The sequence below is a fragment of the Octodon degus genome, unplaced genomic scaffold (genome assembly GCF_000260255.1).
Source record: "Octodon degus isolate 3935 unplaced genomic scaffold, OctDeg1.0 scaffold00075, whole genome shotgun sequence".
NCBI classification, from domain to species: Eukaryota; Metazoa; Chordata; class Mammalia; order Rodentia; family Octodontidae; genus Octodon; species Octodon degus.
In genome coordinates this window covers 10,080,758-10,100,139 of record NW_004524651.1, presented here as the reverse complement: position 1 = coordinate 10,100,139, position 19,382 = coordinate 10,080,758, and the positions used below count along the sequence as shown (strand labels likewise).

Below are 19,382 nucleotides of genomic sequence, written 5' to 3'. Positions count from 1 at the left end.
CTCTGGCAAGATGTTCTGCTCCTGAATCAGCTGGGTGGGTCTTACCTCTAGCCTCTTTGCAGGGAGTTCTGCTGAAGGGTTCCTTGCTGGGCCTGCAGCCTGGGTGGAATGAGGATCCACAGGCCCGGGTCGTCTCACTCACTCGCCAGGCCAGTGCTCTGGATCTGTTCAGGATCCTGCCGCCTGGGTCATCTCAAGGCCACCTTTTCTTCGACCTCCAGGAAATTCCCCCCACTTCAGATCTGCTTGTATCATTCCACACATTTTTGTGTCTTCTACTAGATTACCAACTCCAAGAGAAAAGGAAGCATTTCCTCCTGTGCTTGTAGCTCTTCGCAGTGTGCCTGGCACAGAGCAGGTGCAGATTGCTGAATTATTTAACTAAATAATTAAGCTTCCACTGAAAAGCACTATTAAGGGAATTGTTGTAGTAAGCTGTTAAATGTTGACTACAAAATACCAACTTTTATAATTAAGTCTAACTATCATTTCATGCCTAAAGTCCATCAGAATGATACGTCTGCTTAGCAAATAAGATGAATAAACTTGGTATGAAAGATGGGGCAGCTCATACTGAAATAACTGTTCTGTGCACAGCTATGACAAACCCTGAACAAAAATATGTACAGTAGGTACTGGGACATACCTACTGTATGAAGGATTGTCAAGAGGTGGGAAGAGAGGAAAGTAACTTGGGTGAGATTTATACTCAAGTACAATAAAGATGTCACAGTGTATACTATAGAGACATACAGTTTTGTCAGATGTACTTCAAAAAAGAAAAAAAATTCAAAGCATGAGGACACACACACTTGCATGCACAAGCACCCGCACGTGTGTGTGCACACACAATCTAAATTGAGAGCTGGAGGCAGGCCTCATGGTAGACTTCTTGCCTCATGTGGTAGACTTGTTTCCTCCCCAGGAGGAATCCCAGGCCCTGCACCAAGATGCAAAACAAAAACCCTGTGCAACATCACACAGGAATAAATGGAGCCTGTCACCCCACATAACAGGGGTCTTTAAGGCAGGAAACAGGACAGACATGGACCTGGGCCCATGCTCCAGGCTTAGGACATGGAGAAGGGGCCACCAGCTGCCTACAAAGCGAGGCTCAGCACGGGTCCCAGAAGCCCAGAGCAGACGCTAGACCCGATTCTCCCCCAGAGCAGACGCTAGACCCGATTCTCCCCACCACCTGCGGAGGGGACACGGTGCTTTTGATTCAGGATTTCCAGAACCAAGCGCATAACCTGCTGGAGTTGTAAGCACCTCATCCAGGGGTGCTAGGTTGAGGCAGCCCAGTAAATATGCAATACAAACTACCCAGTGAGAAAAGGCATGGCTTACTGACACACTGGCCTAACCCGAAACACTGTGCTCACAAAGTCAGCAAGCACCAGAGCAGCCTAGGAGGCAGCCCTGTCCACACCACCAAGGTTTGCCTCTGGCTGGGGTGGCAGGTCGCTGGAAGGGTGACACTGGGGTAAAGCACGCGGAGGCTTTCTGAACTGAAATAGTGCCCATTCCCAAGAGAAATATTACTTGTATCTTGATCAGCGTAGAGTTATATGAGGGCATGGACTCGCCAAATTCATTGAGCTGCATGTTAAAATTCTGTACAAATAGTTCAAGCACAGATACCTATAAATAAACATGTAAGTCTGCACTTCATAGTTTAGCTTGGCAAACATAAAAATGTTTTCCATGTATTCTAGTTCGGAGCAAATGAAAAATCACATAGGGGCTGGTGAAGCTTGATCTTACACCAGAGGGCAAGAAACATCAACGAAACTGCTATGTCACTGCAGTGGACACAGGGGGGACCCTAGCTTTATGGGAACCACTAGCTGGGAAGGAAAAGGGAGGTCAGATACGTGGCTCCCTTGATGTCTTTGTGCCTTTCTCGATCTGAAAAGGCAAAGTATAAAGAAGGAAGTGGCAGTGGGACTGCTGGTCCCCATGAGGCGGCTTTTAGTGTTGTCCATCACTGACATTCCCCTCAGCACCTTGCGGCTGGCCGGGACTCCAGCAGACGCCCCACGGCCACCTGGGACACAGTGGCCAGGGCAAGCTGCAGTTATGGGTTGCCCCAGGTCCCTCTGTGGTGACGCAGCCCCCTCCAGCCACTGCCAACGCCCCTCTCTGACCACCCAAGCAGCAAGTGAAGATGAAGCCAGCGGAAGACCGTGCACGTGTGTGGGTCCTCTTTCTGGCTTTCTGTCCCTCCTCTCACCCTTGTAAGATCACACCAGGCGCTGCTTGCTGCAGAGCTTCTACTGCGTGGGCGTACGGTTCCTCATGATTCCTTTCTCCAGCACTGCAGCTGAGCTGCGTGGACTAAGAGCTGGTAGCACCTACCACGGCTGGCACCGAGGGCAGCCAGGAGCCAGGGCTTGTGACACTGAGGGGGATGAGCAGCCAAGGACAGAGGGGCAATGTGGAGCCGATAGGACACAGGAGGGCTGCAACACAGAGGCAGAAGCCACTGCAGGCCGCACACAGAGCCCCTGCGACCAGGGAGTTGCACTTTGCCCTGTTTGTGATTTCTAACCAAACTGAGAAGAACCCTCAGCCGTGTACATGATAAGGACAGCAGCGAGAACACACTTCACAAAAGGAAGATGGTTCCCCTGAGCGGGGCCTCTCTCTCCAAAGGTGGTGCACAGCTCACTGTCTCATAGCCAAATGATCTTAGTGGTGAGAAAGCCAGAGTTGTAGAACATGGAATAAAACATAAGACAGACTTTTAAAGTTCTAGTTTACCCTGCAAATTGTCTTGAGGCTAACTGCCTTTAATGGAAGCATTTTAGGGACATCACTGTTCTAGTGTCCACCATTCTTGGGTACCCTGTCTGCTCACTGGTGACAGCAGGGGCCAGGCACGGGCACCCTATGCTTTTGATCCCAGGTGGTAAATAAGTTTGTTCTCTTTGAGAACTAGGGACAAATATCATTTTTTTTGTTTGCTTCCTTATTTTTGTCTCTACCCTTCTTCTGTTTAGTTTCACTAAGAAATAGAATTTTTAACATAAATTTTATTTTGGGGAATACCAGACATTTTAATACATTAATATAAGTGAAAGCTTCAGAGTCCTTTTTTCCAAGAAAAGTTTGCTGACAAGTTCTGTCTGTCTCACTCCTGTGCTCTCTGGTAATTAACAGGCAAATATGCATGGGGGCCGGGGAGATGGCTCAGTAGGATAAGTGCTTGACTGGCAAACGCAAGGATCTGAGTTCAATCCCCAGTTCCGCAAAAAAAAAAAAAAAACAAAAAAACAAAAAAACAAAAAAAAACAGGCAAATATGCAGATGTAAAAGCCACTAGGAGAGACTGCTTAGTCTGAGGACAGTGACCTGGTCAGTAGATGGGCACAGCTCACCTAAGCCATGGTGAGGGAGTGACCCATCCGGACCCCAGCTCCCCGCAGCCCCAACGCCTTGGCTAGAGCCCCCTGCACCAGTCAGCCAGAGCAGGTCGCTGGCCAAATGCTACTGATTCATGCACCTACTGCTGCGGTGGTCTCTGCTTGCACAGAACAGAGAGGGGGCAGGCAGAGCAAGAGCTCCCGGACAAGAGACCCAGCCCTCACCGGCCAGCGGCTTGGCCTCCGCGGGGGGCTGCTCCCTCTGCACCCCAATGCTGCTCTCATTGATGCTTTCTATTTCCCGCCAGAAATCCTCCACGGATGCGCTGTCGATGGAGGCTTGAGAGTTGGAGCGGTTGAAGGCCGGAGCGTGCAGGGACTCATTGGACAACATCCTGTTAATCCTTCTGCAGCGAGGGATGGATTTCCTGAGGAAAGAACAACACCGGTGAGTAAGCATTTGTGCTTTTACATCATAAGCTCACAAAATTAAAGTAAGGATTAAAATCAGTGGAGAAAGTGCAGGAGAGACACGGCTTGAGGGAATCTCCACTCAGTGGTAGGCCTTCTTTAGTGTTCTCCATACTTCCTGTAACGCTATGGTCATATAAAAATCGGCGCGAAAATGTTTTCTTAATTTTCACACGCTCATGTTATTTCCACCAGGTGAAACATGTAGACGAAATTTGTTTCTGTGAAGCACCCAAGATGATGACAGAAAGATGCTGTCTTAGTTACTCTTCTCTCATTGCTGGGACAAATACCCGACACCCAAAATGAAGGAAGGAAAGGTTTATTTAGCTCACAGTTACTGGAGGTTTCAGTCCATACTCAGCTGGGTCCAAGGCAGAGCAGCACACAGCAGAAAGCAACCTTTCATGGCGGCGGCAAAGAGCAAGAGCGCAAGGGAGGGGTGGCAGCAGCTCCAGCAGCTAGCTTCTCTTCCCTCCTTGCATTGCAATGCAACTACCTGCCCCAGGGTAGGTGCAGCATCCACACCCACAGTAATCACGAACTCCAGAAGCCGCCCCAAGACTGCATGAGGCTTTGGGGGGGACAACTATACACAAACCATAACAGATGCTCACGTGTTATCTGCTTGTGTCCAGGAGGGAAGTCAGTTACAAAAGCTGGATGTGGTGGGGACTGCCTGAGAGGCTGAGGCGGGAGCAACACAAGCTCAAGACCCACCTGAGGAACTCACAAGAGCTTGTCTCAGGAAGGTGCTTGGGATGGTGGGATGGGGATGTGGCTCAGTGTGAAGGCTAAGAGCTCAACTCCCAACCCCACAGACAGACAGACAGACAGACAGACAGACAGACAGACAGACAGACAGAGACAGGCAGGCAGGCAGGCAGGCAGGCAGACAGACAGACAGACAGACAGACAATAAAACAGAAATAAGTTAGGTGAGGATGAAGAGAAATTAATCACTGCGCTGTTGAACTGTTACTGGTGCAGTGTCCATACAAAATAGTCTAACAGCACCCCAAAAATATTTTTAATAGAACCGCCCCGTATTCCAGTAATTCCTCCACTGCGTGTATATCCAAAACAACTGTAGCATTGCTCACGACAGTGGAAAGCTGGGACGACTGAAGTGCTGGCTCTGCAAACTACAGCACCTGCACCTGTGGAGTATCACTCAGCCTTGAAGTGGAAGAGCAGTATGCACGCACCAATATGGATGCAACTCAAGGACACACTACTAAGCAAAATATGCCCCTCACGAAAGGCAGGCACCGTGTGGCTGCATTAGGTGGAGTCCCGCCAGGAGGGAAGTTTACAGACAGAAGGCAGCATAGAGACTGATCATCGGAGCCTGCAGCAGGGAAAAGTGGGTCAGAGTTCTAGTCTTAGGAGAAAAAAAGACTTGAAAGGAAGCATGGCGCTGGCCGCACAGTGCCGCCCGTGTCCAGAGCACACTCACCTGCACCCCTAATGCTGGTTAAGAAGATTAGTTTTATGACAGGTCTGTTTCTTAAAATTCATACAGGGCTGATGAGATGGCTCAGTGGTCTAAAGCACCTACTTAGAACAAGCTAAGCTAAGCAAAGCACAGGTACCGTGGTTCAATCCCCCAGCACCACATGCCAGCCAGCCCGCCCCCTGGTGGACTGAGCTGGCCACACACTAAATAAATAAATATATATATATTTTTAAATTCATACAACTTGAAAAAACACAGAACAAAGGCGTTTTACAAAATGAGGTGCTGAGTTACGAGAAGGGGAGAGGAGGTACCCGATAGCATTAAGGGGAAAACATAGCAGGACTTGGAAGGAACAGCAACCAGAAGCACAAGATCCCTGGGTTGGTTTGGGGACAAGAGCATCCCCTCCATGGGGTCTGACCACCAAGGGGGCGGGGAGAGTCCTGCACCCACTCACAACTGCCCATGCCTCGCCAGTCCAGGACGGAAAGGCAGGGCCAGGCAGGAGGCGTCACGCTCATGGGGCGCACACCAGGATGAGCCCATCGGCAGGACCGCACACGAGACGCTCAGAGTGTAAAAGTGACAATAGTTCTTTTTTTATGATTATTACTTTTTAATGTATTTGGTATATGCAGCTTGGACTTATGATCCTCCTGTTTTCAGCCTGGGATTACAGGCACACGTCACTAGGCCTGGACCCTGTGGCTGGCTCAGCCCTCCCTGGGGGTGGGGCTGGCACACATGTGATGCTGGGGGTCGAAGCCCAGTCCTTGCCCTTGCCTAAGCTTGCTTAAGCAGGCATCTTGGCCTGCTGAGCTATCTTGCTGGCTCCCAACACTTTTTAAGATCAAGAGGCATCATGAGGGCAGATGGATGCCAAGATGTTGGATGTTTAGGTGATTATGTTGAGTTACGTTAAAAACCAAACAAAATGTTTAACATGCACAACTGGCAAGCACTGTATTTTTTTGGGACAGGATGCTTAAAGAACTGCAACACTTTGGTCTCTAACTGTGAAGACTGAGTTACTTTATACAGTAAAAAACCCTGTTTCTGGGTAGTAATTTGTATGTGAAATGTCCCCTGAAGGCTCATGCATTAATGGTCCCCAGGCGATGGTGCTGCTGAAAGGTAGAAGTGAGCCCTCTTTGGAGTTAGGCCTCCTAGGAGCCCTGGCCACTCCTTTTGCTCTTTGTTCTGTGGCTTCCGTGTGGTGAACAGCTTTCCTCACTGTACATGGCCACACCATGAGGCACAGAGCCACCACAGCATCAGGGCCCAGAGACCATGAACTATGACTTCTGAAATTGTGAGTACAAACTGTTTCTTTTCCTAAGCTGATTACTTCAGGTATTTTGTCACAGTCATGGAAAGCTGACTAGCACATTGTCACTTCATAAGCTTTTTGCTTTTATAGTTTCCAGACTTGGTGTGGGTTTGTGTCTCAGTCAGCTCTCCTGTTGCTAGAAGAAGATATCAGACACACAAATTAAAGGGAGAAAGGTTTGCTTTGGCTCTTGATCCAGAGCTTCCGGTCAGCAGTGTGGGGGAGAAGCGCCATGGTGGAGTGGTGCTGCTCCCTTCCTGGCACCCAGGAAGCAGACAGGAGGACAAGCGCCAAAGCGGAGGGTACCAGAGACAGGCACAGCCCGGCTGTGGCCCATTCCCTTCAGCTCTCGCCTGCTGCTGCTTTGCATCCCAGTGGTGCCATCAGGTGAGGCCTTTCCACCCAGCCACCTCCACAAAGGCCAGCAGCAACCAAGCCTTCGACCCAATGCGGCAACCACAAGTGTCTGCAGCTCTTTTCAAACAATCCCTCTGAACTGGCTTCTTCTGTTTGGATTGAGGAGGAATGAAATGAAAGAGCTTGCAGTCTGAGCTTTGGGGCCTGGAGGACGACTCCTGAGACAGAGGCACAGGGAGTGCGGGCGTGGTGATGTCTGCCTCTGGCACCGTGACTCCTCAGACCATCAGTTCTGACAGGCCAGCAGCGGGACTGTTACCAAATTCAGCAGCAGCCTGTGCCCTACATAAAGCACAGTGATGTGTGAGAGTACAGAAAGAGAGGGGGAGGACCAGTGAGATGGCTCTAGTGGCACCGCGCCTGCCTGGACAGCTTGAGGTCCTGAGTTCGATTCCAAGTTCTTAAAAAAACCTCCATCCCAAAAGAGGGGAAATACAGTTTTCATAAATAAGAACCAAACAACTTCCATGTTCTGTATTTTCAGTATCTTTGGTAATCCTTTCTTATATCTAAATCTGAAAGATTTAAGGAGAATGTTCTAGAGTTAAATCTTTGGTCCTTACATAGTACCTAACTGTACGCAGTTTTATTTTTGACATTAACTAACAGTAACATAGTCAATTTATTTACTTTAAATCAAAATATTTGAGGAAAATTATGAAATATGTACTTTCTAAGTGTTTATGACAAAGAATTCTAGGCAACTATGTTCGATGATTTGGTAATAAGGGGTTTTGGCTGAATTATTTGTAGGTAGACAAGGCAGACCCATCCTGGGAGCGGAGCGCATCCGAGATCACCAGGTAATACCGGGGCTGCTCCTTTCTTTCTCTTCTACGTCTCTTAAAGGGCCAGAGATGGAGCCCAGCAGCACAAGCTCCAGCCTGGCAAGTGCAGGGTCCTAAGTTTGATTCCCAGTACCAAAAACTCAAAAAAAGGACAAGCAACACCCCCCAAGCCTCCTCAGTTTTCCAAGTCTTTTCAGAGATCTTTCCTTTCACACCAAGACAAATACTAAAAACCGCTAACAGACTCACAGTGTTAGTCTTCGGACATCTTCACGTGCCCCGTGAGCACGCGCACACAGCCCGCTGTCTAGCAAGGGCCCGACTCAGAGGACACGGATGGCTACCCACAGCTGCTGTCAATCTGCCTTTTGTAGTCTAACTTGTTTTGGAAGTGACCATGAAGGCCTGGGAACGTGTGGGCGACAGCTACAAGAGCCAGGTCCTGGGTTTGCTCCCTGTAGCATAAATAAACCACACACATATAATGCAATATGTTGTATAAATAAATGTTCGATTATAAATACTTAAACAAAACACAATTTTAGAAAGCAAAACTGGAAGGCCTCCTCCCATCTGCACTATATCAATACCTCTTGACAAATGCTTTATTGTGGACGTTTTCCTACTCGGCCTCCATGGCTGCGAGGAGTATAATCACTTCTGAAAAGTAGGCAAATGTGCCAATATACTCAAGTGTCTGGAAGGGGGATATCTGGGAAATCCTAAGTGAATGACAGAGATGGGAAGGTAATTCCATTAGAGTTCAAGTCATTCCGTGCCAAAGGGATTTCAGCAGAGATCCTTGCACAGCTCTTCTAGGGCCAAGGGAGTAGATGTCCAACCCTGGTCACTACGCGCGGCGTGACATCCGGGCCTCACGGGACCCGCGGTGTGACATCCGGGCCTCACGGGACCCGCGGCGTAACATCCGGGCCTCACGGGACCCGCAGCGTGACATCCGGGCCTCACGGGACCCGCGGCGTGACATCCGGGCCTCATGGGACCCGCGGCGTGACATCCGGGCCTCACGGGACCCGCGGCATGACTTCCGGGCCTGACGGGAGCCGCGGCGTGACTTCCGGGCCTCACACGGGGCCATCTAACTGAAGCATCCCTTCACTGCAACAGTCAACTTTTTTTGGCAAAGAAGCCTGCCAGCATTTTTGGGACAAAAACAACTGGAAGCACTCTCTCCCCCTGACTCAGGGATGCAGGTGTCTGCCCTCACTCCGCGGTGGAGTAGAGACCGCGACCTTCTGCGACCTTCTGCACCTGCCGGGTTCTGTCAGGAGGAGGTGTAGGCCGGCCTTCGACAGCTGTGTGTATTCTTTCATTCCCAAACAATACTAGGAAAAAGTACACGCAAAACAGAATGCAACTGTGTTACACGGCAGCTCTTCCCAGAAGACACCGCTGGCTCACAAAGCACGGCACGAGTGTGGTAATTACTGCCTATTCAGAGTGGCGCTCAAAACACAACCGGGAAAGACTTGGGCGCAAAACCGCCTTGTAGCTCTGACCTGTGGTGTGCGTCGTGGTTACCCGAGATCCACACTCACAGCTACCAATACTGCGTGACTGTTCTACAGTGTTAAGACTTCCTGGTATGTAAGAGCTTCCGGGATGTACTTCTCCATTTACGCTTCGTGCACTTTAGGGCCTTCCCCGCCACGTTTAGTCAATCACTGCTGGTTCAAAACAGATTTTTTTTTTTTTTTAATTCAGAGCTCTTTCCAGGGTTCTTTGTTCTCCCTTGCACATCTGAGTGCCCAGAGCAGCGAGATCAGTTTGGAGAGCTTGCCTTAGCCCCACCTGTCGTATTTCGTGGTCTATAGATGTGTTAGTAATAAACTCCCTCGGCTTTCTTTCCAGATTATGTTATTTATTTATTTATCACGGTACCAGGGGTTGAACTCAGGACCTTGTGCTTGCCAGGCAAGCGCTCATTCTACTGAGCTATCTCCCCAGCCCTCTAATTTATTTTAATTTAAAATATTTTTAGTGGGCATAGAGCTCTGGTGCTTTATGACTTTCTTCCAAGAAAAGCCATTCCCTTGTCCTGTGAGTGCCACTCGTGATGAGACACCAGGTACATTTTTATTGGTGCTCTTCTGAAGACAGCACCTGCTTTCTCTGGCCCATCTTCACTGATCTTTCTCTTTACCTTTTGTGTGGAGCAGTGTGAATACTACGTGCTGAGGCTGCAGTTTCCTTTTTACTTATTCTGTTTGAAATTTACTGAGTTTCTTGCTCTGTGGGTTGATGTCTTTCATGGCTTTTGGAGTGCTGTTACCCATTTCCTATTCAAATATTTCTTCTGTCTCTTGTGGGGCTCCACTAACGTGACTCTTAGGCCATTAAACATCATATCTAAGGTCTTTCATGATTTGCACCCTCTCCCCCATTCTCTAAGCTTTAAAGATTTCCTGTCCCTCTGTCTCTGTAGCTGTCTCTGTTTCTCTATCTCTGTCTCTCTGTGTCACTGTCTATCCTTTGCTCTCTGTCTGTTTCTGTCACTGTTTCTGTCTCTGTCACTGTGTCTGTTACTGTATCTCTCACTGTCTCTGTCTGTGTCTGTCTCTGTCACTGTCTATGTCTCAGTCTCTGTCACTGTGTCTCTGTCTCTGTCACTGTCTACCGCTCGCTGTCTCTGTGTCTCTTTGTCACTGTCTCTCACTCAGTCTCTGTCTCTGTCACTGTCTCTCACTCCCTGTCTCTGGCTCTGTCTCCATCTCCTCCTCCCTCCCCCTCCCCCTCGTTCCTTCCCTCTCTCCCTAGGCCCTCCCTAAACTACCAGGTTGGCCTCAATCTCACATTCTCTGGCCTTAACCTCCTGAGTAGCTGAGATGACGGGCATGCACCTCCCTCCAGTTTTTCTATTTCTCTGCTTCACCTTCAGTTTTTCTTTCTTTTGCTCATTACTCTGCTGTCAAAGTCCATCTGATGAATGCTTCTCTTCCATTACTGTTTTTCATGTCAAAAATATCCAAATTTGTTCTTTTTTAGATATTTCACTTTCCTGTTGACACCCATATTTTTATGCATTTTTTTCCATCTTTTCTCCCAAATGTCTTTAACACATTTGTATTGTCATTTTTTGACTTGTCTTAAGGCCACCACATCTAGGAGCAGTGATTTTAAAGGAGGGGATCTTTCACGGGTCACCCTTTCCTTTTTCTTCATGTCAGCTCATCACCTTTTATTGTATGGCAGAGGTGGTTTGTGAAAGCACTGAGAAGGCTAGAATAAGCACAGCCTCCCCTAGAAAGGGGAAGCCTTTCCTCTCCTCTGGGGCTCAAGGACAAAACACCTCAGTGTCATCCAGAGTTAAGCTGGGTCTGGGCTGGCTTGGGGTTTTCTTAGTTTTACTTTACCACTGGTTTCACATGGATCAAGAGGGAGACCTGTCCTGCAGGTCCCGGCCAGGTCCTCTAGGAAGGCTTGGGGGTCCCCCTCCCAGGCTGGCGAGCTCTCCTGCATGACAGCACTGCCTGTGTTGCTGAGCTCTCAGCGAAGAAGATTGCAATGGAGCGAGAGCTAGCTCTGCCTGCAGGAGTTCCACAAATGCCAATCTTCTACAACTCCCATCGGCAGCTCCCAGCTAGTCCCTCTGCAGAGGCAGGGCAACCTGGCCCCACCTGGCACAGACCAGGAGCTGTGTGACCAGTGAGGACCTGCCACCTGGGCTGTGCCTGCAGACCAGAGCTCTCCCTTCCTGAAGTGTGGCTCCCCTATGTGCTCTCACACAGGTTTGAAATGACAGAATTCTTCCATTCGTTTCCACTGTGGCTGTCACAGTGGGAAGGGTAATCTTTCACAAATCAGTCTCCATTCGAGCTGGAAGCGGAGCTCCCATGAATGCCCTAAGAAGCTGTGTTTGTTCAGGTATGGGCTGCACTGTCACATGACCTGCTCATGTGAGTATAACCTCAGAAATATTTTCAAAGGACATTTCTCACTAAGGAACACTCAGTGGGCCATTATATGCTCTTATCATATGAAGCTCCACAGGAACAATGTGTTTTTGTCCCCGTGGAGTCTTTTGAGCCTTGCATTACGCTGACAGCACCAAAGCCAGAGTTCCTACTCCAAAACAGACAAGGCAGAGAAGCAGAGGCTCAGAGCTTCCAGCTGTACCTATCGTCAATTCTTCCGACTCCAAGGTTCAATGTGCTCAGTCCCAGGCGTCACTGCCACCTTCCTGCGCTGCCCCTGCCTTAGCTACCTAGGGTTAATCGCAGTTCCCCTGAAAGGCCAACTCTCTTCCCTCGGGAAACTCGAGTTCTGTTTGCTCGTCCTCTTGGCTAGGAGAGAAAGTGGCTCTGTCTGCTCTGCACAGCATCTGGAAGATGTTAGGCACTCAGGATCGGGCCGAGAGGACAGAACGGGGCAGACGGGCTGTGAGGTCAGGCTTTCTCAGGGGAACTGCTGCTGTCAGCTTCGGGAGCAACAGCCACACTGATGCCTAGCAGCTGTACCCACTTACGTTCCATTCGACCAGCTACAGGCCCTCTAGGTGGCTTCCCGAAAGTCCCAGCGCACACCCATGTCTGTGGCACCACAACTCATAGTAGCTAAATCTATGTATCCATCAACGGGCAGATGCATGAAGTGCAGCATTCATACACCACAGAGGGCTGTTCTGACGTCAAGACGCAGACGTATGAGTCTCCAGCAAGAAAATGGAAGCGACTCGAGATCGTGACGTTAAATCAGATAAATCAGACGCATGAGCCTGAATATCACATGGCTGTTCTTATGGGAGAAGTCCAAAGCAAAGTTAAATCAAGAAGCAACATTTCTAAAACAGAGAATAGGGAACAAAGAGAGGTCTTTTGCAGAAAGGCAGGGGACCGAGAGGTGGGGGAGGGGTAGCGAAGGAATCAGGCGGATCTGCCCTCGATGCCGGCTCTTCGGGGTGGCCGTAACCAGGGCGTGTACAAGCGTGGAAGAATGAAAGGTTTAAGTAGTCAAACTTCAACTGTCCTCCCGCTGCAACTCTCAATGCCGCTTTGTGCTCCTGACAATGCACGGGTCTCACACTAGGCAGGAATACTCTGCACGGATTTAGAGAAACCCTACTCAGCCAGCAGCCCGGGCTTGACCGCAGCCCCCGTGGCTTTCCAGCTCGACACTCATAGCAAACTGTCAGACTCTCTTTCCTTCAGACCTGCGACCTGCTCCACGGGACACTCATTGTGCTGGCTTTGTGGAGCCGACCCGCAGGCTGCGAGCTCGGGGTGAGACGCCTGCTGCACAGTAAGCGCGACTCGCACAATCACCAACACTGAATTCCTGGGCAAGCTGAGAGCCCTGGGTTTGGGGTCAGACTGTCATGGGTGCTCAACTATCAGAAATACCTTTAGAAAGGTAATGTGACTGAATGCAACTATGGTCATCAGAGTTCTCCCCTCTCGGGACCCAAGCCTGGCAGCCCCACTCCAAGCCCACAAGGCCTTGGGATTCTAAGTCACATCAAAAGCCCTTGTGAGGCGTTCGGTGAAGTCTTTGGTTTTCCTGAGGTGGCCTGCCCCTTCCTTCTCTTGCACCTCCTTCCTCTGCAATGCCCACAAACCAAAGGCTCTTCTGGACCTTTCTGGCCAGTAGGAGACAAGGCCGAGGAATGGCAGTGCTCAGGCAGGGCGTCACTGGGTGTCAAAATAACAGCAGCTGCTTGTGTCTGTAATTCCAGAAATGTGAGAAAAGTAAAACCTATTTTTAAAGATTACTCTAGTTCTGGTTATTTTTGTTATTGTTATTTGCTGCCCAAATCTTTTCTAACTGATGTCACCAGCAGAAATACTTTATAAGTCCCCTGGGGCCAGGGGAGAAGAGGCGGCCCCTCCTCCCAGCCAGGGGAACAGCTGAGGGGCACGGGTCAGCAGCCAGGCTTGTAAGTGGGCAGTGGCCGAGAGCGGCTGCTGCTCTGCACCAGGGCAGTGCTGAGTTTCAGTGCATGTCTGCGGAGCGCTCAGAACAGCTTCCCTTATGCATTCTAATGGAACATATTCCAAGAAGAATATACCCAAACCAAAGACCTTTTCTGCCGCTTCTTACGGAGAGCAGGGCTGAGTCCCCATGACATGCTGCTGTCCATGAAGGAGCAGTGGACATGGCCCACTTTCTCCAGGTAGACATGGATGCTGCTGCCACGTAGCTGTCTTGAGGAGAAGTCCCTCAGGTCCCTTGATTTCCACAGGCTGGTTTCTCAGTGATCTTGGCTTCTAACAGGATAAACGAGCTCATCTCAGGCATCTTGCAAAATCACCTGAAAGGGGGTGGTGAAGCAGCTGTGGCTGAAGGGAAACAGGAGCAGGAGCACGGAGGCATAGAGGCAGTGCGGTGTCGGCCTCAGGCCTCTGCCTCAGGCTTCCAGGGTCCTTGGGCCTCCTCTCCTTCTTAGCCTGTCATCCCAGACTGCCACCCCTGGGGGAAGAGGGTAGATGAGGCGCCTGTGTGAGGTGACCAGGGCTGCCCAAGCTACTCACTGGTAATCAAGGATGTGGGACAATGTACTGTGGGGAGCGCGGAGGCTAAAACAGCTGGGGACCCGCTGTGAGTGGCAGGGAGCCTTGGCAAGTTAGATTTTGAAATACAACCAAAGAGGGTCATATCAGGAACTGAATGTTTTGTGTTCGCCTGTCGTCTCAGAGGCGATCTGCAGGGCTCAGTTGCACTAAAGCCTGAATGTTCAGCGTTCTCTGCAAAGAGTGGAGGCCGTGCAGGCAGCACCCCTCAGACGCTGCGCACTGACCACCAGGGAGCTGAAAGGTGGAGGTTGAAGGCTCTGGAGGACAGGATGAGAGACATTTGTGAGGCCACTTGTTTCTCTGACAGTAAAGTGACTTCACATGCCTGACTTTGACAGTGACCTGTGTGAGTCTCTGCTGTCTACCAAGAACACAGCAAAGGCTGCTAGGCAGGATCGATGTTGACATAGTTACACGCCACCCAAGGCATAAATTGTACAGGCTTGGCAGTGATGCAGGAGCAGCACACATGTGGTAAGTCACAGTGCGAACTGTGAATCTCAGGCCTTTCCTGGATACGCGGGAGGATCTCATCCATCCCATCCAGTGGGATGGATGAGCCCTGTGATCACGAAGGGAAATGGCCAGCACTCCGTAGTCTGTGTAAACAGTAAGTGTCCCAGTTGGGTATATAAAATGCACTTTCAGCATACTGTGTTTTGAACATACAGTGGTTTGTCTGGAGGTCAGGAGCACCTGTTAAGTATCCACAAATAATGTGCAAAGCGTTCCTTGACTCACATTGCGCCCAAGATAAAAATGGCACAAGTGGCAAGTTCAGGGCACACATGTGACCTCCAGAACATCATCATTTGGCCTGGCCTTAGCCAGGCACATGACAACTATAGTACCTTCAGAGGGGCAGAATCACCGACTGAAAAGCTGATTTTATAGGAGAGTATTGAATATTCTGTGCAACTTACTGAATTGTGTCATTTTTGCTATTGTTTTGTTTTGTTTTTGGTCTTTCTGAGACAGGGTCTTGCTATGCAGTTCAGGCTGGCTTTGCACTCACTTTGTAGTCCAGGCTGATCTTGAACTTGCAACAACCCTCCTGCCTCAGCCTCCCCAGTGCTGGGATTACAGGCGTGCTCCACTACGGCCAGCTGAATGTTGTTTTGAAAGTGACAATCCTGGCTGTACAGGAATGCTTTTGTATGGTACAACTGTAAAGCTAAAAGAAAATCCTAAGTCTGATGATAAATCAGGGATCTCCTATCCTCTATTTATTAAAATTCTTCTCTTTTTGCTGAGAGAGGAGGACAGAGAGACAGGCAGGTTCAGGGTTTATGATGGTAGTGATTATACAGCAGTTTATTTATTTATTTGTTTATTTATTATTTTAGGGAAGGGTCTATAGGATGTTCAGGGTTTCACTACTAGATTAGACTCGTAGTGATCTGCCTATTTATAGGCTCCCAAGAGCTGGGATAACAGGCGTGCACCACCACGCCCAGTCTCAATTGCAGGCTCAGCATGCCCTGGGGGAGGGGCCCGCAGAGCAGGCCAGAGAATTGAACTCCCAGCCTCTGCGCCTGCTTGCAGGGGCTTTAATCTGCTCTGCTATTTGGCCGGCCCTTACACAGCGGTTTGGAAGTACGCTAGATACCACCAACCTGACAGAGTGTTATGTGAATGACATCCTGATAAAAATTGTCTATATAAACAATTATATGTTTTACTTCTAAAACTTTTCTCATAATTTAAATATTTTGGGATTTGAAATAACTTTAAGAAAAAGAAAAGAAAGAACGAACCGAAACATCTAAAACCCAGAGCATGGGTAGAGAAAGGTTAAAGGATGGTCTCTCTTGTGCTGTAGATGCAAGCACAGGCAGGAGTGTGCCCTGCTCCTGCTCAGCTAGTTCCTGTCTCCACCGTGGACAGCCAAAGCTCTGCTTTTCAGGCCGAGCAAAGTACCAATGTGGGCACCTCGCATCCCGCCGCGTCAGGTCTAATATGCGATTGATGAGCTGATGCACATTGATCTGGAGCAGCTCAGGGAGTCTCACAAGAGGCTCTCATTGCTTTATCCTCCAAGATAAATTAAAGTTATGAGCAGGGAAGTGGCTCGGTGACACCTAATCATTGTACAGAGGCTGGATTTTTTATCCAATTAGGTGATTCTCGGGAAAGAACCTATAAACACAATATCACCAAAAAGCAGCTTTCTCTTGTGCTTTAATAGAACTCCATCCTTTATCTGTTCGGGACAAAGGACGGTGTTGGTAATCGATAAGATTTATGCTTCTACAGTCACTTCACTGAGTAATCTGGATAAATACTTTTTAAGCCGCTTCTTACTTCACAATAAGTTGCGCCTTATCTCTATGGCTTGGAACCAAGGTGCAGAGTGTGTTTTTTAATGTGGTCTTTTGTGGGCCCTGCAGCTGCTGGAAGTACCCCACAGCTGACTGTCAAAGTGAAGAAAATCAAAGTACACCAAGACTCCATCTTACCCCAGAAAGAAGGGCCATTATCAAAAAGTCAAATGGGGCTGGGGAGATAGCTCAGCAGCATAACTCCCCCTCCCCCAAGCATAAGGTCCTGAGTTCAATCCCTGATGCCAAAAAAAGTCAAATGATAACAAGTGCTGGCAAGGATGTGGGGAATAGGGAACTCTACTACACTGCTGGGAGTGCACACTAATACAACCACTATGGAAATCAGGATGGACATTCCACAAAAAACTAAAACCAGGATTGCATTTGATTGGTCCAGCTCTCCCCTTCCAGAATCTTCCCAACGAAGTTGAAGACATGATATCACAGTGATTCATGTATACCATGGCCATAGCAGCACAATCCACAACAGCTGTGTCCTGGAAGCAGCCTGGGTGCCCATCGACAGAGGAATGGATGAAGAAAATATGGCATTTGGTGCTTATGCATAATGGAGTGCTCATCTGTCACAAGGAAGGATAAATTTGAGACACTGCTAGGCAAAGGGCTGAGACTTGAGAACATAGTTATGTGGAAAAGCCAGCCTCAAGCTTAAACGTCAAATGGCGTCTCTTATAGAAGAAACTTGGTACAAGTAGGTGGATAGTGAGAGCAAAACAGAAGACAGGTAGATAGAAGTACACTGACTCTCCCAATTGGCTATTCCATTGTCTCCAAAATATTTTAACGTGTGTTAAGACTTGTTTCATTTATACTACTAGTTTCTCTTAACTCACACTGGAAAGAAAGTGTGGGGCTGGCAGCTATTTGCTTCTTCCTTGTGCAAGACAGCCTGCGGCCAGCCTACCCCCAATACACCAATCCTGTCTTTCAAGAGTATGTTTTCTCTCTGATTTACTCAAAGCAACATTTTGGTGGTTGTTTTAAAATTATGATACATAGTGTATTCACTGTTGGCATTGTCTTATCTTGTGAAATTTTTAAAAACATTTTCTTCATTAATATCTACTTCTTTCCATTAAAATTTTAAAAAAAATTTTTGAAAACAGAAAAGAGCAGACTAGCCCCCACCCTGGTGTAGCCCAAGCCCCGCCGGGCTCACTGGCTCCTGCCTGGACTCTGGAAGGTTCTTGGTGGGAAGCAGCCGCCTCGCCCAGCCCTCTGGCCTCTGCCTCTCCCATTCATGCACCATAATGCTCAGCCCTGCGAGGGAAGCTCCCCTCTCCTGCACCCTTGGTCAGCCACTCTGGAGCCCAGGGCCCCTGCAGCTCCAAAGTGCATCACAGCAAGGCAGGACTGCAAAAGCACAACGGGGACCCTGCAGTGTCCCTGCCCCGCCCTATGGGGGCCCCTCGAGTTGTGGGGCTCAGTTGCCCTTCTTGATGGGACTTTCTCTGTGGCCCTGCCATCCATAAACACACCACAAGGGAGCCAAAGTGAAGCGGTCGTCCACCTTCCTCCCGAGCCTGTCACCCTTTCTCTGTGGGCTCTGCCAATGTGCCTCCCACATGGAGATGCTCCCTGGCCTGCACTGACCTCTTCTGTGCCCTTGGAGCAAGAGCTGTTGACGCCCACTTGTTTTCTCTGCTTCCTAACTGCTACACGAACAGCTTTGGGCTGGAAAGCGATTGCCAGGGTTCTGATGAAACACCAAATGCTAGCTTCGGAGTGCTGGAAGGACCTCAAGAAGCGCCCAAATAAACCACCACTCTTTACAGATAAGAGATGATTACGGGGGTTAAAAAGCAAGTCCAGGGGCTAGCAATTTATTCTCGAGAGCTAGAACTACGGACTCTGACTCCCGATCCCCAATTTTGTACTCTCCTTGGGCCCAATTTCAGTCCTCTGACCTAATTATATTATCCACTCATTTGCCAAAGATGGAAGCCTTTACTTTACAGATCATCCTCTGTGTCCCCTTCATGTATTTTGGAAAAGTATAATGATAAACAAATTGATTATATTTTATATCATAGCATATGTTGAGAGTTCTATCCATTGTCAGAATCCTTATGAAAGAACAAAGAGAGATCTTACCCCAGAAAGAAGGCTGTCATCAAGAAATCAAATAACCAAAAAGAAAGAAAGAAAGGAATCAAATAACAAATGTTGGAGAGACTAGAAGAGGAGGGAAAGCCCCTACTCTGCTGTTGAAGGGAAGGTGCACTGGTACAAGCACCGTGGAAATCAGAATGGAGAGTCCTCAGCCAACTAAAACTCAATACTCTACTGGACCCGGCTATTCCCCTTCTCGTATCTTCCTGAAAGAGTTAAAGACATCATATAACAGGGATACATGCATATCCACGTTTACAGAAGCACACCTCATAATAGCTAAATCTTAGAATCAGCTAATAGGCTTATGAACCAAAGAATCAATAAACAAACAAAAAAAAAGTGGTATTTCCATACTAATGGAGTACTACTCTGCCATGAAAAGAAACCTGAGGCAACTGTAGGAAGATAGATGCACCTTGAGACCACAGTGCTTAAGGAAATAAATCAGACACATGAGCTTTAATGTGACATTGCTTCTCTTATACGAGAAACCCACAGTCAGTATGAGCAAAATAAAAGGTAATGATTAGGAAGCAGGAGATAAAGACTTCTGAAG

General features: G+C 48.7%; 1 protein-coding gene across 4 annotated transcripts in view; it reads right to left on the bottom strand.

Moving 5' to 3' along the window:
- The window catches only part of Arhgap28 (Rho GTPase activating protein 28), a 183,296-nt gene that overhangs the window by 81,238 nt on the left and 82,676 nt on the right, over nucleotides 1–19,382 (bottom strand). For 3 of the 4 annotated variants that reach the window (XM_004635831.2, XM_023720358.1, XM_023720359.1), the window contains one exon: nucleotides 3,594–3,796. In XM_004635831.2, the coding sequence (XP_004635888.2) occupies nucleotides 3,594–3,796 (203 nt within the window). Of the gene's footprint in view, nucleotides 1–3,593; nucleotides 3,797–13,893; nucleotides 13,916–19,382 lie in introns of those variants that run through there. The other variant, XM_023720360.1, reaches the window with a different exon arrangement.